The following is a 22,906-nucleotide window of genomic DNA, read 5'->3' on the forward strand; positions in this document are numbered from 1 at the left end:
ATTAGAAGGGAAAAAGAGAAAATTGGGTGAGAAGGTTTCACAAATCAGTGTACTTTCCAGTGGGAGAAAGATAAAGCAATGTGGACTGTAAGCAAATTGGTGAGGGCCCAACTTTTGCCTTCTTAAAGTCCAGAAGTCAAGCCATTAGGCAAGTCCTGTGTTTAGTCCTAGATTTCCAGTGGCCTTGAAAGCAGTAAGTCCCCAGAGGAAAATGTTTGTGGAAGGTGCACAGGTGTGGTAAAACAGAGCCTACATGATGCACTGTGGTGCTGCCATTGTTCCTCATACCCTGTGCTCCTGGCAGGGAGCACAGAAAAAAAGAGGAAAAAACACCTTTCAAAACAGATGTGATATTCTGGGTGGCACAATCGTCATGTATTGACAGCCTCTGCTCCTCAGCCCTGTGAAATGATCACAAGCCAATATGGGCACGTACAATTCAAAAGCACGCTGATTTAAGATCTTACTTACTGAATTTGTTCTGAAGCAGGCATATAAATTGGGTTAAATATAAAGAGATACTATATATAAAGTAAAGCTGGATGTTTTTAAATAAAATAATACAATAACAAGGAAAGAAGGCAGTAGTGAAATTCAGACCAACTCCCTGACTACAACTGCTTATATTTGTGTATAAACTAAGTTTATATTAGTATATGTAGTATACCAGTGATTTAAAAATACACCTGCAGCACTATACTCATAAATATGGTATACTAAATTTTAATTAAAATCAGAAACAAAAATAGTTGGGAATTATGATAAATAAGAAAAAAAAATAATAATTTTGCACTAGGTTGCATGTATTTCCTGAAAGATACTTTATTCTGAAGTCTAGTGACCACTAAAATATTATTACTTGACCAATACTAACACCAGATGTGGTCAGTTTGTTTTGTTTTCTGCAAGTCATCCAAAGACAATATATCTTTTATGTTTAGTGTGATTTAATGTGCATTTATTTCTGATCTCAAATTGCTGTTAGGGTAGAATATTAAACAATAATATATAGGCAGTCTCAAGTCATTTGACATTTCCTCCATCACAAGCCGCTTTGCCTTCCTCTTCTTTAGTTTTCATGTTGCAATAATAGTTACAGTAATTGACTAGAAGTACAACAGTATTCATTTGTCTCCAAGTTTTGTTGACCTGTATTTATTACTAGACTCTGTGAACACAAGTAAATCATTGGTACAAACAAAGAACAAAGGTTGGGCAGACTGAACTAATACAATGTTGGATAACACATTTCTACAAGCTCAAGAGAAAAAAAAAATTATGCAAAGTTGGAAGAAGTTACATTTTTACGAACTGCGGGACATAGAAATAAATAGTTTAGGGTTGGAGGATTTTTTATCCATTTTCCTAAGAAAATAGGGCTCCTAACATCATGTATATGTTATGATGTCTATACTTCCCATCTCTCCATTTCAATGTTTTTAAATCATCCAATATTTTTGAAGCAATTTCAATTACATTTGACAGAAAATAGAGATGTCAAAGCTTTTAGTTACTAGCAGCCTTACAGGAGAACCCGATTGGTGCCCTTGCTGTAAGGCACCTTCAAATGTGAGTTAGGATAATTCGCCTACATACAGCCACAGCAAGTCAGCTTCAAATCTCCTGCTGCTTACAGAATTACTTGTTTGGTTTTTGTCCGTGAGGAGACGACTCAGACTCAACATGAAGACTTTCCCTCTACCGATTGCATTATCCAAGAAAAATTCTGACCAAGAAAATAATATTTTAAAAGCAACAGCGGAGCTTATCGCTTGATTTAGAAAGAAGTCGAATTTTGCAAGAAAAACAAAACCAAAACCAACATTTTTTTCTACATGTCAAAAAGAGGAACCAAGATTCCTGAAATATCTTTTTTGCCGCTCTGTAGTAGTTTGTGCTATGTTGAACCTTTTGTTATATATAAAAACGCGTAGGCCTCAATTCTAGTTTCCACACACATCATTATGAGGAACAAAACAACAAAATGACCTTTGTTGCTATCCCAGAGGAGCTCTAACCACAGTCAAAAATGGTGCTTGGTTATGTGCTACAGAAAGAGAACAAGAAGGAGCCATTTGGTTTCTGCCTGGCCCAAACAAGGGTAAGTAAAGAAAGTAAAAGAAAATATAAGGTGTATAAAAAAAAAAGACAAGCAGATGTGTCATTAAACTAGCAGCTTAACTATTATCAGCATCTGTGACAGCAGAGCTTCGTAGAAGGATTAAGAGGAATTAGAGGGAAGTTCATGGAAATGGTGGAAAATCAAGGTTTCAGGAAGGCTGTAACACAGGGTGCTGAAGGTTACCAGCTGATTTATGAAGATGCAAAGCAGCAGACGAGTTCTGCCCAGAGAAAATATAAGATTGCTTAAGCCAGGTGACTTTCAGTCGATCACAAGAAGCATCCAGGTTAGAGACGAAAGAATTCAAGAATGGGATGTGGAACGAAGATAATGGGAAGTGTCCAAGATAAAAGCCACATAGCCCCACTCAGCCCCACTCTAAGGTTTTTTAGGGGTGGTGGGTTTAGTTTTTTTGTCTGAGGCAGAGCGGAGGAGTAAGAAATTAAAGATTTAATTTCATTCCCAGGGAAATACATTGAGAAAATTTCCCAATAGCTTTCACAAGGCAGAGTCTGGCTGTCATTGTGGTTACTCCAATGTCCTCCAGTCACATCAGCAGAGTGCTAGACCGCTGACTCATGGAAATTATTCATTTCTCTGGAACTCCGGCCAAAAATATTTGGGTTAATTGCCCATATCCTTATACCATATGGGGTTTTCTCTTTGTAAGTCTAAAGTCTATACTTTCTATTTTTTTAAGATCTAGATCTTTTGGGGGTATTGTGGTTTAATTTAATATGAGAGAGTATTAACAAATAGAAATCACACCTAAAAGAACAAAGAAGGGGGACAGAAAAATGATCCAGTCAACTGTAAAAGTTATAAACAGGGAAAGAGGCTGGCCTGGGTGGCTAACAGTTGAAATAAGAAAGTACAAAGCAGTCTGGATGACAGTCATTTTTATTTTTCCTACCAAAAAGACCTGAAGTGCCAAAAGGAGGTAATGGTAAATGCTAAAAAATGAGAACTTTAGAAGACAAACTGAAAACTTACAAAATATGTAAATATGTATTATTGTAAATATACAATGAAGAGTAATTACATCTTTAGAGCATAAACAGAGGAAATAACTTTGAAGCCTTCTGAATGTAAGCATTTGTTTCTAAAAACCTGCTCCAGCACAGATAATCTTCCAAATGTCATCTGATACAATCATTTTATTCTGAGTTACAGGATGCTAATATTGCTGCAGTTTTAGTTTTTTGCTTGTACCTACAAAATGCTTGTACCTACTACATCTAAGGAACAACATGAGCTCAGGGATTAGAAGTCCCTAAGAAGCTTTATCATTGACAAGAACAATTGCGATTTTATTGTGTTGTCTAGAAAAGATATAGCCAGGTAAAGGAGCGAGCACTACTAGAATAACTCATGTGAAATAAAGAAGGTAAAAATATCAAAAATTGCATCCAAAAATGTGAGGAGATAAGTGAATCCGGTTTCTTGCCGTATAATCAGGAGGTTACAGAGAAAGGTGAAGTAATAAAGAAGAAAAAAAAAAAAAAAGAGATAAAGACAAAGATCCTTTGAGAAGTCAGAAAGCAGCCTCAAATTTATTATACTCAGCATGTTATATGTGAAATGAAAGGACACCTTGTCTTTCTGCCTACAAGCAAAATAACGAGCTCTGCCCAGAGGATGAATATAATAATTTCCAACTCGTTATTGTTTCCTAAATAGTTACATTTAATAGTTCCTTCTTTTCCTTCATTCATTTTATACCACATAACAATTACTGTGTGTTATTCACCTCTCTTTCTCATTCTTGCAGACACACACAAATACGAAACAGAGTCATACCCTGCTGTGTGCTGAGGACATGTTCCTGAAAAGCGAGACACTTAGCAATCTGGCACACAACAAGGCAATTTTCTCCATGAGAATTAATACAACTAATGCATTCAGCAATTTTTGAAATACACACACAGAGACAGCATGTCTGATGCTGAAACTGGACAGGCAGGAGGAGATGGTGTGGAAAATACAGAGGACCACCAGCTGGAAGAGATGCTGATTTTTGGAAACGGATAGCTGCCTCAGGAAAATCTCTCATACTTCAGCCATGAGACTGAACACCTGACTGTTATCAGATTTTTCCATCCTTCACCTTTGATTGACTTGATTGGTTTTGTCGCATCTGAGGAAGGTGAAGATCACAAGGAAAATGGCACTGTTCAGGAAGAGGCAGCAAGAATTGTCTCCGTTATTACCCAAACATTGCTTCAGTCAGGATTAAGTTCTCAGGAGCATATCAAGGAGGCTCTTACACACCTTCCCAGCACCCAAACCGACTGGGTTCTGCGGCTAAAAATTTGATCGTACAGCAATTAGACTGCTGACGGCTGATTCAAAGCATGAAAACAATCACCGTACTTTTTAAAGTACCTTCAGAAAAAGCGGGAGAGGGAAGAATGTTGAAGCACAGAATACAAAACTTTTCTAAAGTCAACATTGTGTCAGGCTAAAACAAATATTTATTGAAGTCTAAGGCTGGGAAAATTAATTTTCAGATTTCTTTCAGGGTCTGGCTAACAAAATGAAAAGATAACACCAAACTAAATAATACTGAGAGCTTTCACAGGATCCATATCTAATCATACCATAGTACCTGTTTTTCCTATAAGCTGCAAACAATTTTTGCAGGTAATTTTTAAGGCAATAATAATCTCTATGCTGCACTTCTATGTGGCTTACAATAAAACAGCATAGCTTAAACGTGTCTGAGAAACACCTCTCAGTACAAGAACAAGCCTTGGAAAGGGATATTCAGGCATGTTATATGAAACATTAATGAAATACTGAGCTTTAATATGTTGACATAATAATCTGGCAGGTACTACCTTAGAAAGGGCCTTTCTTTGGACAACAGACTATGTATGTGATAATTTCTTCCAGAGAAAATTCAAGACTCTAGCTTTGCTCATTTTCACACTTGTTTGTAATACACTCCTCTTCAAAACAGCCAGCATCCCATGCACATGTACAGCAACGGGAATTTTGCCACTGATTTAACTGAGGTTAGGATTTCATCATTTGAGACATGCCTCCAAACACCATTTATTAATTAAGGAGAGATCCTGGTGTTTCTGGATTTTAAATTTAAATCACCATATGTAAGTTTCATGGAGGAGATGTTGATAAGTGTTTTTAAATAGTTTTCTATACCAGCTTGTGTAGCTATTGAATATCTAGTGTTTGATTCTTTTCCCTTCATGGGCTGCTTCCACCTATTCAACACTGGGATAATTATGATGAAATGGTCACTGACATGTCTATAGACAGATATGATGAAGAAGATTACATGAGATGGCTTTGCTACCATTCAGAGGGACCTTGGCAGGCTGGAGGAACGGGACAAGAGGAATCTCATGAAGATTAGCAACAGGAAATGCAAAGTCCTGATAGTGAGGAGAAATAAGGTCACACTCCAGCACAGGCTGGGAACCCAGCAGCTGGAAACCACCTGTACGGAGAAGACCCTGTTGGAGGACAAGCCGACCTTCAGCCAGCAGCATGCCTCTGCTGCAGAAAGGTCAAGAGCATCCCAGGCTGAGCACTGCCAGCAGGTGGAAGGAGACAATATTTCAGTGATCAGGCGTAGTCAAACACGTCCGGAGTGCTGTGTCCAGTTCTGGGCTCCCCAGTACAAGTGAGACATGGGCATGGTGAAGCCAGTCCAGCAAAAGGTTATGAAGATGATTTGGGTATTGGGAGGATCTGATAGGTGAGGAGAGGCTGTGAGAGCTAGAACTGTTCAGCACCAAGAAAAAAATGCTCAGAGGGATCTTGCCAAGTGTACAAATAACTGGTGAGAGTGGTTGAAGCCAGACTCTTCAGTGGTACTGAGTGAAAGGATGAGAGGCAATGTACACAAATTTAAACGCTTAAAATTATATTTATACATATACATATAAAAGAGGTTTTTGTTTTTGTTTTTGTTTTTGTTTTTCTTCCTCCTTTTGTTTTTCCCCACTGTGAGGGTGGTTGAACACTGTTCCAAGCAGGTTACAGAGTCTCCATCCTCAGTGATACAATCCAACCAGACAAGGCCCAGAGCACCCTGCCCTAGTTGACCCTGCGTTGAGCAGCAGTGGCTGATGGAGCAGTGTCCAGAGTTTCCTTCCAACCCCAACAGTTCTGAGGTTCTGAAGTCTGGAATGTGCCATTTTAGGGGATTTTTTGTAGGTTCAGAATAAGATTTACAAAGGTGATACAGGATCTGCACGGCCTCTTTTCCACTGTTATGTCTTGTGTACGTACAAATTCCTGGTATCACCCTGACATCCTTATGTCAGCTGTGGCTAATCATTTACACTGCCATGTCCTGGTTAAAGTACCAGCAGAAAGTGAAAGCTACATCAGTTCACCTCAGCATATAGACAGAGTAAACAGACTGTATTATTATTAACCAGTTTGTAGCATCCAAATCCTAAGATGATGTGTGTGCTAAGATTATTTATACCGGATACTTAGTGTTTGGGATGAAAAAATGGAAAACATGCTGAAAAATAATAAGCGTTGTGTGCACAGCAGATAAACAGGCATCACGTACCATTTTTTAAAATATTATGTGATATACTAGTTAATATGGTGTTTATTTTTTGGCAGCTGTAGGTTAAATCAACTGCAAAAGAGACGAAAAAAAAATAGATGAAACAACCTCCAAATGCCTTCTTGAAAATAATGAAGACACTGGAAGAGCAGCCAGCCTCAGGCTCAATTTTCAGACAAGTTTCAGACTGCTGCATTTCACTTCCTGAACATGGCAGCTTTCGATTTCTGCCCCGAGGAAGGGAAAAGCAGCTGTCAGAAAAAGATTTGGTTTGCCTCTGCACTTTTAAGGCAACTCAATTAAAAGAGACCAAAACAGAGCCAGAAACGAAGCGGCAGGCTGTGAAATGCGGTCAGGTTGCAAAATCACCCAAACGGAATGCCAGCACGAAAACTGTCTGGCAAATCACATCCAGACCATCAAAAGCAGGTGGGGAAGTTTGAAACAGAAGAGGTAGCGCACTGCTTTAGATAAGTAACCATTAGGTGCTTACCTGGATGAGTCCTAGCTGCACTATTTGGGATCCTGATTACAGGTTTCTACTGTCATCACGAGGGAGGGATGAATTGCTTATTAACTCAGGCACTAGGATACAGACCTCACATTGTTTTGGGGAGATAATGTCCTTAAGTATTTGAAAAGAAAATGATACGTGTTATTTTTCCTTCTGAAATGTCTACCAGTCGTACTGTGTCATTACGCTTCCAGGTTAATAATCTCTTTAAGGCAATATAAGCAGGGAATACTGCCAAGACAGGTCTTCCCATCTAATCTCATCTTTTCACCCGCATTACTGAGCTGGTAAAGCGAAGATAACTTAGGATATCTACTAACAGCTTCTGGGACTCTATGTAGAAGAGACATACGAGAAGACTTTTTTTTTTTTTTTTTTTTCCCTTGTATCTTTATGATTTGTTACTGATACTAAGACTAAACAATAATTTAATTTTATATGCTGCACTTATCAGAGCCTGGCTAATAATATCGTGGTCTATAATCTAGGATCAAATGTTAGTGAAGAGTACAGGACTGCATCCTGGGCAGCACAGGAGGCACGATAATATTTACAGAAATTAGGGAAAGTGCTTGCAGCTCCCACTTGAAGGTAATTGAGAATTAATGATGGAGCGGAGGAAATGACAGAAAGCTCTTATGTTTTGGCAGGAGAGGATGGAAAGAGCGCGAGCGTTGTGTCACCACACGTTAATCGCAAAGCTCGTAGACTAATAAAAAAAAAATATATATAGGGAAAGAAGGAAGAAGGTGATGGTCGCAGGCTGGTCGGGCACAAGCTCCTTGCTTTTCCAGCGACCCCAACCAGACCCCGGCGCGGCTGGAGGGCGCCAGGTGGGACCCGCACCAAGAGGGCGATGCGGGCAGTGCCTCCACCGCCCCGGCACCGTGCCGAGCAGCCTCGGGGCAGGCCACAGCACCGGGGCCGAGCTCGGGGGCAGGCTGCGGGGCCGCTGCAACCCGCAGCACCCTGCCGGGGCCCCGCGGCTCCGCCCGGCGGGGAAACTTTCCCGGACACCCCCCCTACACCTCGCCTCTCCCCGGTAGGGCGGCAGCTGGGTGGGTGGGTGGCCGCCCCTTACCTTACCCCTTCACCCCCGTCCCCGTCCCCATCACCCCCATCCCCATCGTCCCCGTCCCCTTCCCCTCGCCGCCCCTCACCTGGGCTCCATCGCGGCGCTGACAGCTGCGGGCGAGGTGAGCGGCGCCGCAGCGAGCAGGCGCGGAAGCGGCGGGCGGCCCCCGCGATGATGTGGCCCCGTGATGCGCCGCCGCCGCCGCCACCGGCAGCCCGCAGCCGGCGGAGGGGAAGGGGAAGGGGAAGGGAAGGGAAGGGAAGGGGCCGGGCGGCCGCCAGCCACCCGCCCGCTGCCCCCCGGCCGCCGCCGAGAGGGGCGCCCCGCAGCCCCCCCCCGGGGAGCCCTAAGGGGTGGCGGAGGCAGCCCTGGCCTCGGTGGGTGGGTGCGAAAGGTTTTCTGGCAGAGCTTTCCCAGTCAGCAGTTTTGGCTTTACTTCTGGATTTTTATTTATTTATATATATATATTTATATTTTTTTTGCTACTGTTTTCGTTCCGTCCCGCAGCGCGGTTAAAAATAGCTTCCGAAGAAAACGGGGTTTTCTGGGTATTTGGGTCAGCTGAGATGTTCTGGCTCTTGTCAGGCTGCTCACCCGGCCCTCAGCACCAAGCGCTTGAGTGCAAGTCCGTGCGTACCACGCCTGCAAACAGCTGCCCCCGCAGTCAACTGCCCGTCCCAAATGAAGCGCCCCTCACTGACTCGTTGCGTGGCCAAGGACTTGCTGGGCCCTGTTAATCAACCCTCAAAACCTTCATCTAGAAATGCACTTGGTTTTTTAGCATTAAAATGGTGGAGCCGGCTGAATCTGTGCAGATGTTACCGCTGTTGGTGTCATTCCCCGATGGCTGCTCCGTGCTTCAAAGCACTGGGGATGCCTGAAGTGGAAAGAGAAGAAAGAGGAAGGAAAGGCAACCTGGATTTAATGATGGTGGCAGCAGCCAAGCCTGCAGCATCTTTTTTCCTTTCTGTCGACAGACCAGAAGAGAGCATGGGCAAGGCACCAAGTATCTGCCATCAGCTGGAGCTAGCTGCCTCAAGGTGCATGGAAAAGCAGCAGCTCAAGCACAGGACGATGTATTCGCAGGATGGCAGCCAAAACGCTCTGCACTGCGGTAGTGGCACACAAAGCATCACCGTGAGCTCCGAGTTGAGACTGCGTTGAAGGAATGAAGCAGATCAAACCTTAGGGCTATCAGTTCTTAAGCCATGTGGACTACAGGAGCTGTTGTCCCCTGGCCTCATGACAGCCACATGCACCTGCACCTTGTGCTATGCAGCCTGGGAACCAGCTGGGTGCTAGGCAAACCAAGTAAAGCGTGCTTCTGGTACTGGTATTGCTGACTGCAGCTTGGAATATACGAGAATAGCACCTGAGGGTGCTGTTCCTGGCTTGTCTCATTGCTTGCTTGGGCATCTTGCGCAACTCACCTCATTGCACCCTGCTGGAGGTTCCTTGGCAGCACAGTGTCCCTGCCTTCACTTTTTGTGCCTGTGGATGAAATGTGTTATTTGGGGCTCATGTGTGGTTATTCTGGGCTGGGAGCAAATTTAGAGCCTTGGTGTTTTGTGGCCCACCACTAAATAACTCGGTCCTCGGCATCTGTCAGTCTTCAAGAGCAGGCAGAGGGATCCTTCTTGGAGGCTGGAATTCCGGAGCACGGCTGGGCAGAAAGGTGGGAACACCAGGCAGCAAATTCAAAAAGTTTCACATCTCCTACTACAGCAGTAGTTACCTGAGTACTCCTTGTCCTCACGTTGGGCCTGGACATCCCATCTCCTCCCTTAGGAAGCACTCGGTTCTCGTTTTAGGGCTTTCCAGCTTACAGACAGGGCCGGGAGCTGCGGAACAGCCCCGAGCTGAACCTGGCAGCTGCAGCACTCGCTTTTCCAAACGACACCTACAATCCCCTCGGGCTCCCACATTCAACTCCCCAGATTCTGATCATGAAAACGTGAAGTTACCAAAAAAAGGCGTTCCACCAAGATTCCAAAGCCCTTTTTTTGTGTTATTTTTCGTTTTGAGGCACCCCCCCCCCCCTCCGGAGCCCGCCAGGGGTCGCTGCGGGGCTTTCCCCGGCCGCCATTTTCCGGCCGGGTGCGCGCATGGCGGCAGCGCCGGGCGCCTCCCGGGAGCTGCTGGCCGCGGGGCGCCGCCCAGGTGAGGGGCAGAAACGGGGCCGGGGAGGGGGCGGCGGGACCCCCGTGCTCGGGGAGGGGGCAGCTCCGCCACCCCTCTTCATCTGGGCCTCCGGGCATCGGGGCCTGCAGCCGGGGTGCCCCCCGCTTCGGCTGGCTTTCTCCCAGCAGCTGCGGCAGCATGTGGTGCGGAGGGCTTCTTAATTTGAGGGCTGTCTGCCGCCTGTTGTTGTAGCTGCTGTGTCTGTAGTTGTGGGATAGGGCTGCTGGAGAGGCACCTTCCTGCTCAGTGCCATGGGATCTGGTTGTGAGTGCTGCCCTGAGTTTGTCTAACTCCGTTTTGTACCTGTCCGCTGCCACGCTCTTTGTGGTAGCAGGTTCTAGATGCTCACTGCCTGCTGTCTACAGGGGTACTGGCATGTCCCAACCCAAACAAACGTGAAAAAACAGCACTTGGTGGAAAGAAAACTGGAATTTCTGGAGGCAGAGACAACTGAATTAATCCTCATCTGTTTAGGTTTGGTACAGAGAAGGGGGAGAAAGAGCAGCAAGAGAAGAGCTTCACCCTTAAAATGTGAGATTTGTGGTTGGTGCAAGTAAACATTTAAACACCTGTTTGTTTCCAGGGCTAGAAGAAACATTACTGATTAGTTCAAAACATAGCAGCAAGAAGGCCACAACTTTGCAGACGGTTAGGATGCCAAGGAGTAATGGTAAGTATAACTCCTTCTGGGGCAGTGGCAACTACTAGCTATTTTATTTAACAGAAGTTAATGTTTAACAGTTCAACATGCTTATGCGTCTGTGAATCTGTATTTCCTTGTGTTGTTAAGGGGAGAAACTCTCATGCTCTGTTTTGTTGGTGTTAGATTCTTTGTTGCAGTTACGCCTCCTACAGGTTTACTACGTAACTGCTGTTTCTGCAAAACTAGATTTGTTGTGCTAAGTGTTGCAGTTTTACCTTTTAGAGACATGCTCAGAGAAAAATCCCAGTGTCTGCATACAGTGAATTATTTAGGCTGTACCTTTGGTCTTCATTTAGTCAGCTACTTTCAAATTCATGCATGTTATGTGGATAATTTTAATGATTTATTTTTTAATGAATGTTCTGCCAGAATGATTAAGCCGGACCATATAATATTTCATTAATAATAAATTAATTTGAATGCATGTCTTTATGAAAATGACAGCATTTCAGATGTACATTATGCCTGTTAGAGTCCTTTGAGTCCTTCAGTCTATACTTTGTAAGGGAAGAGAGGAGGACATAATTTTATTTCCACTGGAGATAATGCTGATGCGGAAGTTTCTCAAGATGACATTCAATGCATATTTTAAACCATGGCATTTACTAGCCACATTTTGTTTTAAGAATACAAATGGAATTGTAGGTGTGATTTCTTCACCTGTACCACATGCTGACCAATCCTGTGTCTTTTAGCAATTTATGTCTTGGGAAATTGAATACTATAAAGAATCCTCCTATTAAAACATAAGTTGACAATTGGAAATTACAATTGAAATGGAATCTGTTTAGAAGCTCAGGTTTCTGAGGTATAAATGTATAAGTGATTGTCTTTTTATAGATATGCAGGTGGTAATTATTTCTGTTTCAGTTTTGGACAGAGTACAGAGCTTTTTACCACAGATGGCACATGCAAATGATGAGCTAAGAAGAAAAATGGTAACAGCACCAGCTCATCAATTTGATATTGAAAATCTAGACGGCGCCACAGAAAAAGTTATAGAAATGGTAAATACTATATATTTGGTTCTATACAATAAATTTAGATACAAGTAAAATAATCCTCTGATCTTAGAAGGAACTAGGCCGAAGAATAGTGAAAAAACAAAGTGGATTATGAGAATTGTTGTAACATGCTGATATGGTATGGGTAACGGGCAGGATTTTAAAAAGACTTTTGATATGGCAACATCTGACAAAAGTCTTGGTTTTATAATAAAGGAGCTAGGAAACCTAGTCATTAATAGCATAGTGCTATTTGCAGATCATGTAAGAAATGTATTTGCATGATAAGTATGTATCCTGTATTTTGTATACTTTGTATTTATACATGTGTTTATATACACATATATATTTATATGTGCATCTAGTATATTTAACATATTTTGTATAAATATGTATTCCTGTATTTTGCCTTGCAGCATACAGGAAATTTTTGAGGTGAGAATTGTCAGTTTAAGACAGATGCTTTCAGAGAAAAAAATAAACAGACCTCAAATCATAGCTCTGCATATGGAAATATACAATCACTTTTGCTTCAGAAAATATCCTGGTGATTTAAACTACTTGCTACTTTGTGTTGATCGTTGCAGTACCATCAATAATACTAGATTATATGATTTATATTCATAAATATATAAACACTTTATATGCATATATCATGACCCCTTTTATGCATTAAGTGGTTTGATTTAAATTCTTTACTGAATATTAGTTTTGATGCTTACTGCTCACCAGTTTAAACTTCTAATTTAGACTGAATTCAGATACGTATTCAGTTCTCTCTTTTATAATGATACAAAAATACCTTATGTTTGTTATTGGGCAATAAAATTACAACTTTAATGTTTAGGAATCTGTTTATGATACCTGTCATAATCATAGAAGAAGCCAAAATTCTAACTGTGGTTATGGTTTTCTTACGCTAGTAGGGCTGATTGATTTGTTTTCTTTATATTTTACTCAAATTATAAAAGTGATACAGAAATGTATAATATGTTAACTCAGTTTTTTTTTTTTTTTCCAGAATGTGGCTGTAGTTGAACTGAGTGGTTCCGATACAGATGAAGAGATACTAACTTCAGAAGACGACTCAGAATCTGAAGATGACTGTACAACTGATGAAGTGACAATACACAATATTAAGTTTCCTAAACAAAAGGAAGAAAAGGGCAAAATAGAAATTTTGGACAGCAAAGAGAATGAGTAAATCCATTTTTATTTTATTTTTTTTTTAAAGAAAAACAGACAAACCAACTGTGTTTTCTTTGACAATTTGGCCCTTAAAACTACCTTGTTTCCCAATGTGACACTTCCCAGGATCACGTAAAATGCTTTAGTTTACACAGAGGAGAATTCAGGATCTACTCATGGCTCTGAGGCAAGCTGCATCTCTGAAGATTAAGTACTGTCTTATTCATCAAACAAAATGGAAATTCCAAGCTTCATCATGAGGTTAGACAAAGTGGCTAGAATCCGGGGCACTTGAACAGGAAGGCGTGCTGCAGAGCTAGTTAAGAACTGTTGCTTTGTTGAATAAAGATTTTTGTACTGTACTTAAAATAAATATTTGCTTCCAGGGGAGGAAAGAGGTAACTAGGAGAAAAATATTTTATTTTTTTTTATATGGTGTCCTGTGAAATGTTATGTACCATGTCTTCAATATTAAACATTACCTTAAAGTACAACAGAGGTTGTCTACATTGCATTCATGAACACCGAAGCAGTGGTTGGAGCCATTTCAAGATGAGGTAGCATGGTAAAGGACAGATTTGTAACAAGCCATGACTTGAGAGAGTTTGACAAAGGATTACGCACACTTCTTGGCTTGTACGGAGTTATGGGTGGGTTGCTGCTAGTACCTAACTAGCTTGTATCTGCAATGTTTGTGGCTATATATCCTTGGTACTTAAGTGTACATGGTTAAGTCTGCCTCTGTGGTGTTAAAACTGCTCCAAGCCACACTTCTCATCTCTCACTTTCTCTATCGTGTTTTTGTCCTCTCCATTTGGTTAACAACTGCCATTGCCAGAAGAATAAGGTTAATTTTCAGTATGCGTGTACCTGAACTAGCTTGAAACAGCTGTGGAACTGTAATCGGTGAAGTTATGTCTTATTCGTACTTTCCTCAGATTGATCAAATACAATGATTTGGGCTGTCGAATTTACTTCACGGATGGCTTTGCATTTCAGAAGAGATGCCTCTGGATATCACAGTTTGTTTCTTAAAGGAATTTTGTACTTTCTACACCATTAAAGTAAAATTTTCTATATTGTATTTACTCAAGTATTAAATTTAAAACATCATGACTTGAAACCTGCCATTATTTACACCATTTATTTTAAATCCAGCACTTAATTCTAGAGCTTTCTTTTATGATCTGTTTGGTAGTGTTTCTGATAAGAAATTACAAGGATTCTGGTCTTTCACAGTTTGGTTTCGTAAAAATGGAAGGGGGGCACGATTCACTGAGATTAGCTCATTAAGTCACTGAGTATTTTAGGGAATGGAAAGGATGGGAATCAACGAATGGGGCTGCTACTTTTAATGGTAGCTCACAGATCATATTAAACTCTAGGTGGAGTTGCAGACTAAGAAAAGCAAGCATTCCTAGTAGGTTTAGTTTGTTAGACAAGGTCTTGACCTGTTCAGAAAGCTTCAAACTGAAGAAAGTTTGAAAGCCAATGTCTTAACTCAGTCATTTTAAAAGAGATTTTCCAGTAGGTTAATATAAAACGGTGATAACAGTCCATCTGCACAGACACAGAGTGATTTTAATCTGTTAATGTAAACACCTTTCAAACTGCAGGCAGATCACATGTTCCATATCAACAAAAAGATAGAAAATATTTTCAGTAACTTTAGCTTGATATGCATAGTTTTAACACTGATGTTGAACTCTGTATGTGTTATACAAAGATCATAGTAAGTGCACTTCCTTGCATTGATTTACTTCTTATGGCACGAAGGTTTTCTGTACTGCTGAAGAATCACCAGAGCAGAATGTTTAATTGCTACTGTAAAACTTGAACTCGTTTATAGCAAAAATGACCTAATAATATGCATATTTTAGTTCAACTTTAAGTCAAGCTTTATGACTAAAGATTAAAAATGTTCATGTAGATACTATGTTCACACAAATAAGTAGTAGGCATGTGAGAACTTATCTTTCAGTTGTGGTTTGGCTTATTTTTTTTATATATTTTTTTTGTTTGTTTGTTTGTTTTTTTTGTTTTGCTTGTGCTTACAACTGCTACTGTTGCTGGATAATTTAAATAACTTCAGGTTAATTCCCAAATACTTTTGTCTTTCAGTGAGACTAAAATTTGGACCTGATTTATGGAAATTTATCTATGGAATGAGTGTTGTTGTTTTTTCTAGTTGTAGCACTGCAGACAGCATATCCTGGGCATGGTATTTAGTGTTTTGTGGAGTCCTTAAGATTAAAACTTTGCCAAAAGTTTACTTTCCAAGTGAGGCTGTTAATATTCCACAGTGATGGCCTTTGTTCTGAGATATTCATGAAGAGCTTCTTCACCTGTACAAGCACAATATTAATCAGTTAGAATGGCAGCTAAATGAGAGCAAGTTGTCAGAGAATGTAACTACATCATTGAAGAAAAAATCAAAATGCTTTAGCCAACGTTTGAGTCCTTAACAAATGATGAGAAACTAATTAGTTTACCCTCCCCCTTAGATTTACAGAACTGGTTTAACAAAAAGAGAATAAAACCAGCAAATGTGGAAAGAAAACAGCTGTAATTTAACAAACACTCACTTGGGAGAGGTTGAAGTGGCAGCAATCTCTAGATGGCAACGGGGAGGGCTCATAGTTGCATTTAAGAAATTTGGTTTGCCTTTAAGTTTCCAGATAAAAATTCTGTGTAGAAGTGTTTAATCTCTCTCTCTCTCCCCCCCCCCCCCCCCCCTTCTTTTTTTCCTGATAATATTAATCATTTTGGTTTCTACAAATGTCTGATAGTTGCTAGAAATTCAAAAGGCAAAAATCTGTTGCATTACTGTGATAAAAAATTCTTTACTTTTTCATTGCCATGAGGCTTGATCTGTCCAGACTTGTAAAGATTCTTTGCTAGACTAAACCTGACTTTTTTTTTTGAAACATTTTTTTAAAAAGAGAATATCTTCATGCAATCTTTCTCAGTGCTCACTGGCAGATTTTGATAACATTTTGAGGCATAATTAAATTTCTGAAGCTCTTACAAGTTTAGAGGAGAGACCTAAATTAACGGTCTTTCAGAGGGAAAGGAAAGAAGATTTTGGCCAATACCTTTGCTGCTTGACAGCATTTTGTAGCCTGCAGACAGCTCTGGATAAGCTGTCGTTTGACTGCTTGAGAGGAATATTCTGTATGCTGTAGCATTACTTAACATTTGTACAGGAGGGACTGAATTGGAGGTATTGAGGTGGGAATATTGTGAGGATGGGGGAGGAATTAGATCACTGCCTGGAGGAATGTGGGAGATGCAGGAAACACATCCATAGCTCATTTTAAAAGTTCATGGCTAAAGTTGTTTTTTCATTGATTTGGACTATCGGATAAGAAATGAGGTAGAGAACAACTTACCTAAATCTTTTCCAAAGCCAGACTGTTTAAATCCACCAAATGGTGCTGCCACATCAGTTTTGTTATATGTATTTATAAAAACTGTCCCAGCTTCTAGCTTTTCACTGATATAGAGCGCTTTGCTTATGTCTTTTGTGAAAATGCCTGAAGCTAACCCGTATTCTGTGCTGTTTGCCCGTCGTAGCACTCCATCAACATCCCTGTGGGAGAAAGAATCGATTTACTCGCTAGGAGTTAAAATAAACAAGTATTAGCAAGCTTTCACCTTCATTTTCGTTGAAACGCCTTTTCCCATGCACTCTCTTCCCCAGTTAGCTTTGTTAAAGACACCATTTATTAAGAACTACTCTCTGGGTCAATCTGTCAGATTTAAGGAAATTCATACACTTGCTTCAAATTTATAAAGCTTGTGTTTACATTTCTGTGTGTAAGACTACACTAAGAAATGTCAGAAGAAAAGTTGCGTTATGCATACTAACTTTGCTCAGCTACAGCACAACTTGGGGATTACAGCAATTTGAAAACATTTGTAAAGCAGAGCTTGGCAGCAGGTTTATGAATCGGTTTGCCAAAATTTGCAAGTTAAATAAATGTTGAATCTCAGCCTTCTATTGTGACATGTCTTTTCAGGACATGTTCAGAGTGCTATTTCCTGATCGTATTTCTTCTCTATATACCTTCAAAGTTAAAACTTCAAAATCTTGTCATAGCCCCTTATTGCTATACATAATTTGTAGATAGAAAGGGGTATCAATGTGGCCAGGTCTTCAATGCACTTTGATAGTGCAGAAAGATTAAAGCAGGTGGAAATAGTCACACGATGTTTTTATATAAGGTTCTGTTTGTAAAATAATTCCTATGATATAAAATGACTTTGTGGACTTCTGGTTTTAATAGCTTTTAGTTACAAAAATAGTGTTCCAGTTTTGCACAATGCACAACAACGCTATGCAGTCCTTTGTGACAAAGAGAAGAATAAGCAATTACACTGGGAAAAAAAAATACACATTTTGTCATCTAGTCAAGCTGTTGCAATTATATAAGATCAGGTAAAAATGTTACATTAAATACCAGGTCTTATTTAAGAAGTGGCACTTGAGGTTGCCTTCTACTCCCTTGCATGCTTCTAACAGCATTAGTTCTATATTGACATGGAGAAGGATACCCCATACTAAAAATTTTCTGAGCTTAGGTGGAAGAAGACCTAGGGATTCAGCCAGATTTACAAGATTAAACAAAACCATACTACATATTTTATCATTTCTATGCATAGGATGAAAATGAGGAAGTAAATTTTCAAACAGTCACCGGAGGAGAACGTACCCATTTTTAAATTTGGAAATCACCATCACAGGACCAAAGGACTCTTCCTTGGCAATATACATATGATCTTCAACATCTGTGAATACAGTGGGTTCCATGAAAAAACCTAAACAGAGGATAAAGCATCATTTATTTGAGCATGGACAAAATGCTTTGTGGTTTTATATCATCCAGGCCATCAGTTTTGCATACTTTGACCTTCTAGATACACTGAGACTTGAAACAGAAAATAGTAAGAGTGATATGAATGAAGTATGAATAGAAATGCATGTGTGTAAGCACCAATGAAACTTCAGCACAAGGGTTAAAATAATGGCCTTGATCAGAACAAAAATATGCTGGTCAAGCCCAGACCAGAAGGCCTGCATACCACAAGCCCAGGTGACTCCTCAAGGGAAGACCCTGCACTGTGGCATCAGGAAGACAAGGTTACGGCATGTCACAGGGGTCACTGCTTTTCTTGTTACCTAGCAGGAAGACAGACCTAGCCATAAATATCTGTATATTCCAAACAAGGAAAAACATCTGATGGGCAGCAACTTTGCATAAGATTTATGGAGACTGAAGTAAAGAAAATTTTAAGACAAATGCTCACCTAATAACAACTGTTCATTTCTAAGGGATGTAAAAAAAAATCAAAAAAATCCAAAAATTAGTTCATTGTTGCCAATCAAGAATTGTCCCGGTCTTAGCCGTAAATGATCCTGGCCACCTAGATCTTGGTGAGTGAGCATATTTCACTGTAGTGGGTAAAATCAATTTCCATGAATTTGTATAATCGCCTCCTCCTTCCCGCTTAATTTCGTTACACTGATTTCTTGTAGCTACAAGTCTCCACATTCTTTTTCTTTGGGGATGCGTTCTTTATATTGTAAAATTCAGACAAAAATGTCTACTATTAATTTCTGTTTAATCACAGATGTCCATGAGAAAATGCTGCTTTCCCATTAAACTTAATACACATATTCTTTATATAACAAAAAAATGTTAAATTTTGATAATAGTACCTATTACTTTTGATAATAGTACCTAATGCAGACTCTGCCAGCAGTTTCCTCAGTCAGCTTTAGTGTTTTGTTCATCTAAATGGATGTAATTATACTTCCAGCTCTTGACAGTTCAGTGATGTTCCAAAAAAGGTTTCAGTGCTCCACAAACAATAGGAGTAAATGATCATAAGATTCTAATACAGACTAGATTCTGACTCAATTTTGTATGTTACATTTCAGTTGCACAGGATCTCTTAATATGAGACTTGAACACACTGTTCTCAAGTGCTATCTTGGACTAACCTTGTACTGTTTCTATGATATTGCTGCTTTATATAAAGCAGCAGAGACAAAAACATTGGCTTTTATTTAAAGTGTAAAAATTCCAAACACCTTTGAACAATATCTTACCTGGTCTACATACTTGCTTTCCTCCATACACTAGAGTGGCTCCTTCTTTTACTCCAGTTTCACAATATTGCAGCAGCTTTTCCAAATGTGCCTTGTGATTTTGTGGACCATGATCCGTAGATCTATCCAGTGGGTCACCGATTTTCATTTTTTTAATTTCTTCCACCTATGGGTAACCCAATTAAAATGAAGTTATAGAACGTGAAATGGTTGTTAAAGTGACCAGTGACTGAGCATGCTTTCCTGATAGCGCTTTGAAGCTCGGCTCAAAGAAAGGGCTGCACTCTTAGAAAGTGAATGCTCCTCCCCTTCTAAAACGAGACTGTTTATATAGTCTTGTGTTTGGTAAGCTCTGGTTACTTCTCTAAGTTTTTGATGTTGCTTTCATGTACTCATTCTCTTCTGTTATTAAGAAAGCATCTAAACTGTTAGCTTTTACCAGTGGTAAATGAGTTATCACAATGATTTCCTGGTCTTGAACTATAGAAATGAATTCTCCAATGGAATGGTATGGTAACTATTGGATTTTTAAGAATGACTAGCTACGAATCCAATATGCCTTTTTCAAAACTTCACAGCAATCTTCAATCACATGGACTGAAGCTCAATTGTTGTTTTCATCTTACTTTCTTAATGAAATATGAAATATCACTGAAGGCACAATATTTATTTCAATGTTACTTATCTGTGCTTTACTGATAAAAATATCTCCCTTTAGTGTCTTCCTTTTAACCCCGCAAGAGGGTCACAAGAAGTAGTATTGCCTACCCTAAGTAATAATGAGAAGTTAAAAAAATTAAAATAACATGAAATGCACATTTCTATAAAACTAGTGGATCGTTGTGCCATAGTAACACATCTGCTTAAACTTTATTCTTACCACTTTTCTAACAAATTCATCATGGATTGACTCTTCCACAAACAGTCTGCCAGCAGCAATGCAGTTTTCTCCTTTGTTGAAATATACTGCTCCCATACCCTGATCAAGGGGAAAAAAAACAAACATTCATCTTTATATACTTATAGGCATCCTCTTGTTCATTTGCTGTTTCATTCTATTCCCTTCGGATGCATTCTATACTTGTAACACTCCAAGTGTGATGCTTCATGTAAAGGGACATCATCAATGCAACAGCCAGACTAATCTTACAACTGGCAAACACACTGCTCTGGAGACAAATGGCTTGGGATGAACCCATTAGCACTGCTTTTTTCATTTCCATCAGTGTTCCACAGAAACACCTGCTGCAGCATCACAGCTAAGAGAGCTAGCAGCATGACCAGAAAACATAAAACTGTGTTAATCCACTGAGGAAAACTGCTTGAGTAGATAGTCACATGTAATGGGGTGAACATTACCTCACTGTAATCTACAGTGAGCCTTCTATTTCAGGAGTGTGGATTCAGAATCAATGAAGTATGTTCCCTTTTATTTACCAAAAATTGATGCCTACTATTGTTTTTCCAGGGGGAGTAAGGAGGTGGGGGAAAGAAAGGCAGGAAAAATAAAATTCCCTCAAAGTTGTTTTTTGGCTGCTTCAAAGGCCTAGAGTTTTGGCATAGTATGTATGATGAGGATCATGTGCTAATGTCAAGTGTGTGGCAAAAAGTCACTGTTTTGAAAAAAGCTGTCAATGTTATGTATGTCTTAGGCCAACCTCTGCATCTCTACATGTGAAAACAGTGGTGTGACCAAGCAGTGCACTGACTACAAAATTTTAACTTTTATTTACACGCATACTTCACTGTGCAGTCACTCAGACTCTTGTCCTGCCAACACAAGCTCAACAAATGTGGATAGCATATAACAGTTTCTTCCTGCTTTCTGAGACCTTCATTTACTTCTTAGTGAGCAAACTGTATCTGTTGTCATTTTGTCGAGTCAAATCACTTGAGCAGGAAATAATCTTAAATCTACCAAATTTCTTGTTTGCACTTTTTACTTTGAAATTTTAAATGCATTACAGCTGGTTGGGAAGGTGAATTATGTGATTGATGGTGAATTAAGAAGCATTGTATGGCAAAAGGGAGCTCACTGTATATTTTAGCTCACTCTCAGACTTATTTTTGAATCTTTTTTTTTTCCCCCTTTTTTAAGCATCAGATTTTGACAGAAATAATTTTTAACGTGTTAGCTTGGCTGATGAAAATACTTTCTAATTATATTTCATGTACTGTCTAATGTATACTTGTAGTATAAATCCCTGTCTTTTTGGCACAGCATGTACAATTCAATTGTGCTGGCATAAAAAACATCCTACAGAAAGGGAGTCTGTTTTCTAACAGATTACACAAATCTTCATGCAAGGGTTCCCTTCTGCAGTTTTTGACCAAAAAAAATAGTATTGTTATACTCTGAGGTTGTATCACCAAGGCTTTGGGTATATTTTATTTCAAAGTAGCATTACCATTTTTACAGCTCTGTCAAGATCGCAGTCATTGAATATGATCAGTGGTGATTTACCACCAAGTTCGAGTGAAACTTTCTTCAGATTAGTGGCTGCACTGAAAAAAAAAGATTATGTAAAAACAAGCAAACAACAACAACAATACCACAAACTTTTATATAGCTTTTTTCAATATTTCCTTTCAACCATAATTAGTGAAAATATAAAGCTCTACTTTCTAACAATGACTTAGTAGAATTCTACATACATGTAAACAACCATGTGTAGTTGTGCTTGGGTATTACTGCTACATGCAATATATAGCCAATAAAGTACTTAAGAACTAGGTAAAGCAGCATTTATTTATGAATCTTATGCTGAGAGTACCTCTTCATGATCTCTTTACCGGTTGGTGTAGAACCGGTGAATCCAATTTTGCGAACATCTGGATGTTTAGACAGGTGCTGTCCCACTAGGCCACCTGGGATGGGAAAAACAGCTTAGCTGGACAGTATCTAAGCAATTTTTACTACCCCAGCAGTAGCACTGTACACAGAAAGAGTTAAGAAAGAGTCAATCAAGTAAAATATCACATCCTTATTTATATTTACAGCTTTATTCATATGACTATGAAAATATCCTGTTAGTTAACTTAAATCACGTTAACATGTCCAAATTCCCTCATTTCTCTGTTCTAAAGAATATCTTCCCTAATATTCCACTGTAGGTGGAATGATCAGATTCATAACAGAGCCTGCCCCGTACAGTTACTCTGTCACTTTACTTCTTCAGGGGAAAGACGAAAATGGTGTCACTAGGTAACATGGTGTGGACCACATTATTTATAGTGACCAATAAGAATCCTACCTGTTTGCTTTTGGTCTCACAGTCATGTTTAAATACCTCCAAGTGACGATAAGATTAGGAGAAAAAATGAAGTCTTACAATCAAGTGCAACACGTTTCTCTCTAATACATTCCTTTTCAGAGTATTAATACTATTTGTGTGAGCTTGGAAAGAGCGTAGGCTGACGGCTCTTACCAACAGTTAGAGCCAGGTGACATA

At 39.8% G+C, this 22,906-nt stretch overlaps 2 protein-coding genes across 3 annotated transcripts in view; one reads left to right on the forward strand and one right to left on the reverse strand.

Moving 5' to 3' along the window:
• Positions 1-10,333: 10,333 nt before the first annotated feature.
• On the forward strand, positions 10,334-13,355 carry NOPCHAP1 (NOP protein chaperone 1; the record flags this gene model as incomplete). Its single annotated transcript, XM_084306507.1, has 4 exons — positions 10,334-10,423; positions 11,028-11,114; positions 12,018-12,154; positions 13,173-13,355. Exons 1-4 carry the CDS (start codon positions 10,369-10,371, stop codon positions 13,353-13,355), a joined length of 462 nt encoding a protein of 153 aa, XP_084162633.1. The 5' UTR covers positions 10,334-10,368.
• Positions 13,356-13,385: 30 nt separating this feature from the next.
• Positions 13,386-22,906, reverse strand: part of ALDH1L2 (aldehyde dehydrogenase 1 family member L2) — a 34,340-nt gene continuing 24,819 nt past the window's right edge. For both annotated transcript variants that reach the window (XM_084306505.1, XM_084306506.1), the window contains 7 exons: positions 22,229-22,322; positions 21,863-21,959; positions 20,335-20,433; positions 19,455-19,620; positions 18,055-18,160; positions 16,732-16,931; positions 13,386-15,684 (listed from right to left, as the gene is read on the reverse strand). In XM_084306505.1, coding sequence (XP_084162631.1) covers positions 15,629-15,684; positions 16,732-16,931; positions 18,055-18,160; positions 19,455-19,620; positions 20,335-20,433; positions 21,863-21,959; positions 22,229-22,322 — 818 coding nt within the window. In that variant the 3' untranslated portion in view covers positions 13,386-15,628. The remainder of the gene's footprint in view (positions 15,685-16,731; positions 16,932-18,054; positions 18,161-19,454; positions 19,621-20,334; positions 20,434-21,862; positions 21,960-22,228; positions 22,323-22,906) is intronic.

The sequence above is a fragment of the Netta rufina genome (assembly GCF_964035555.1).
Source record: "Netta rufina genome assembly, chromosome: 1".
NCBI classification, from domain to species: domain Eukaryota; kingdom Metazoa; phylum Chordata; class Aves; order Anseriformes; family Anatidae; genus Netta; species Netta rufina.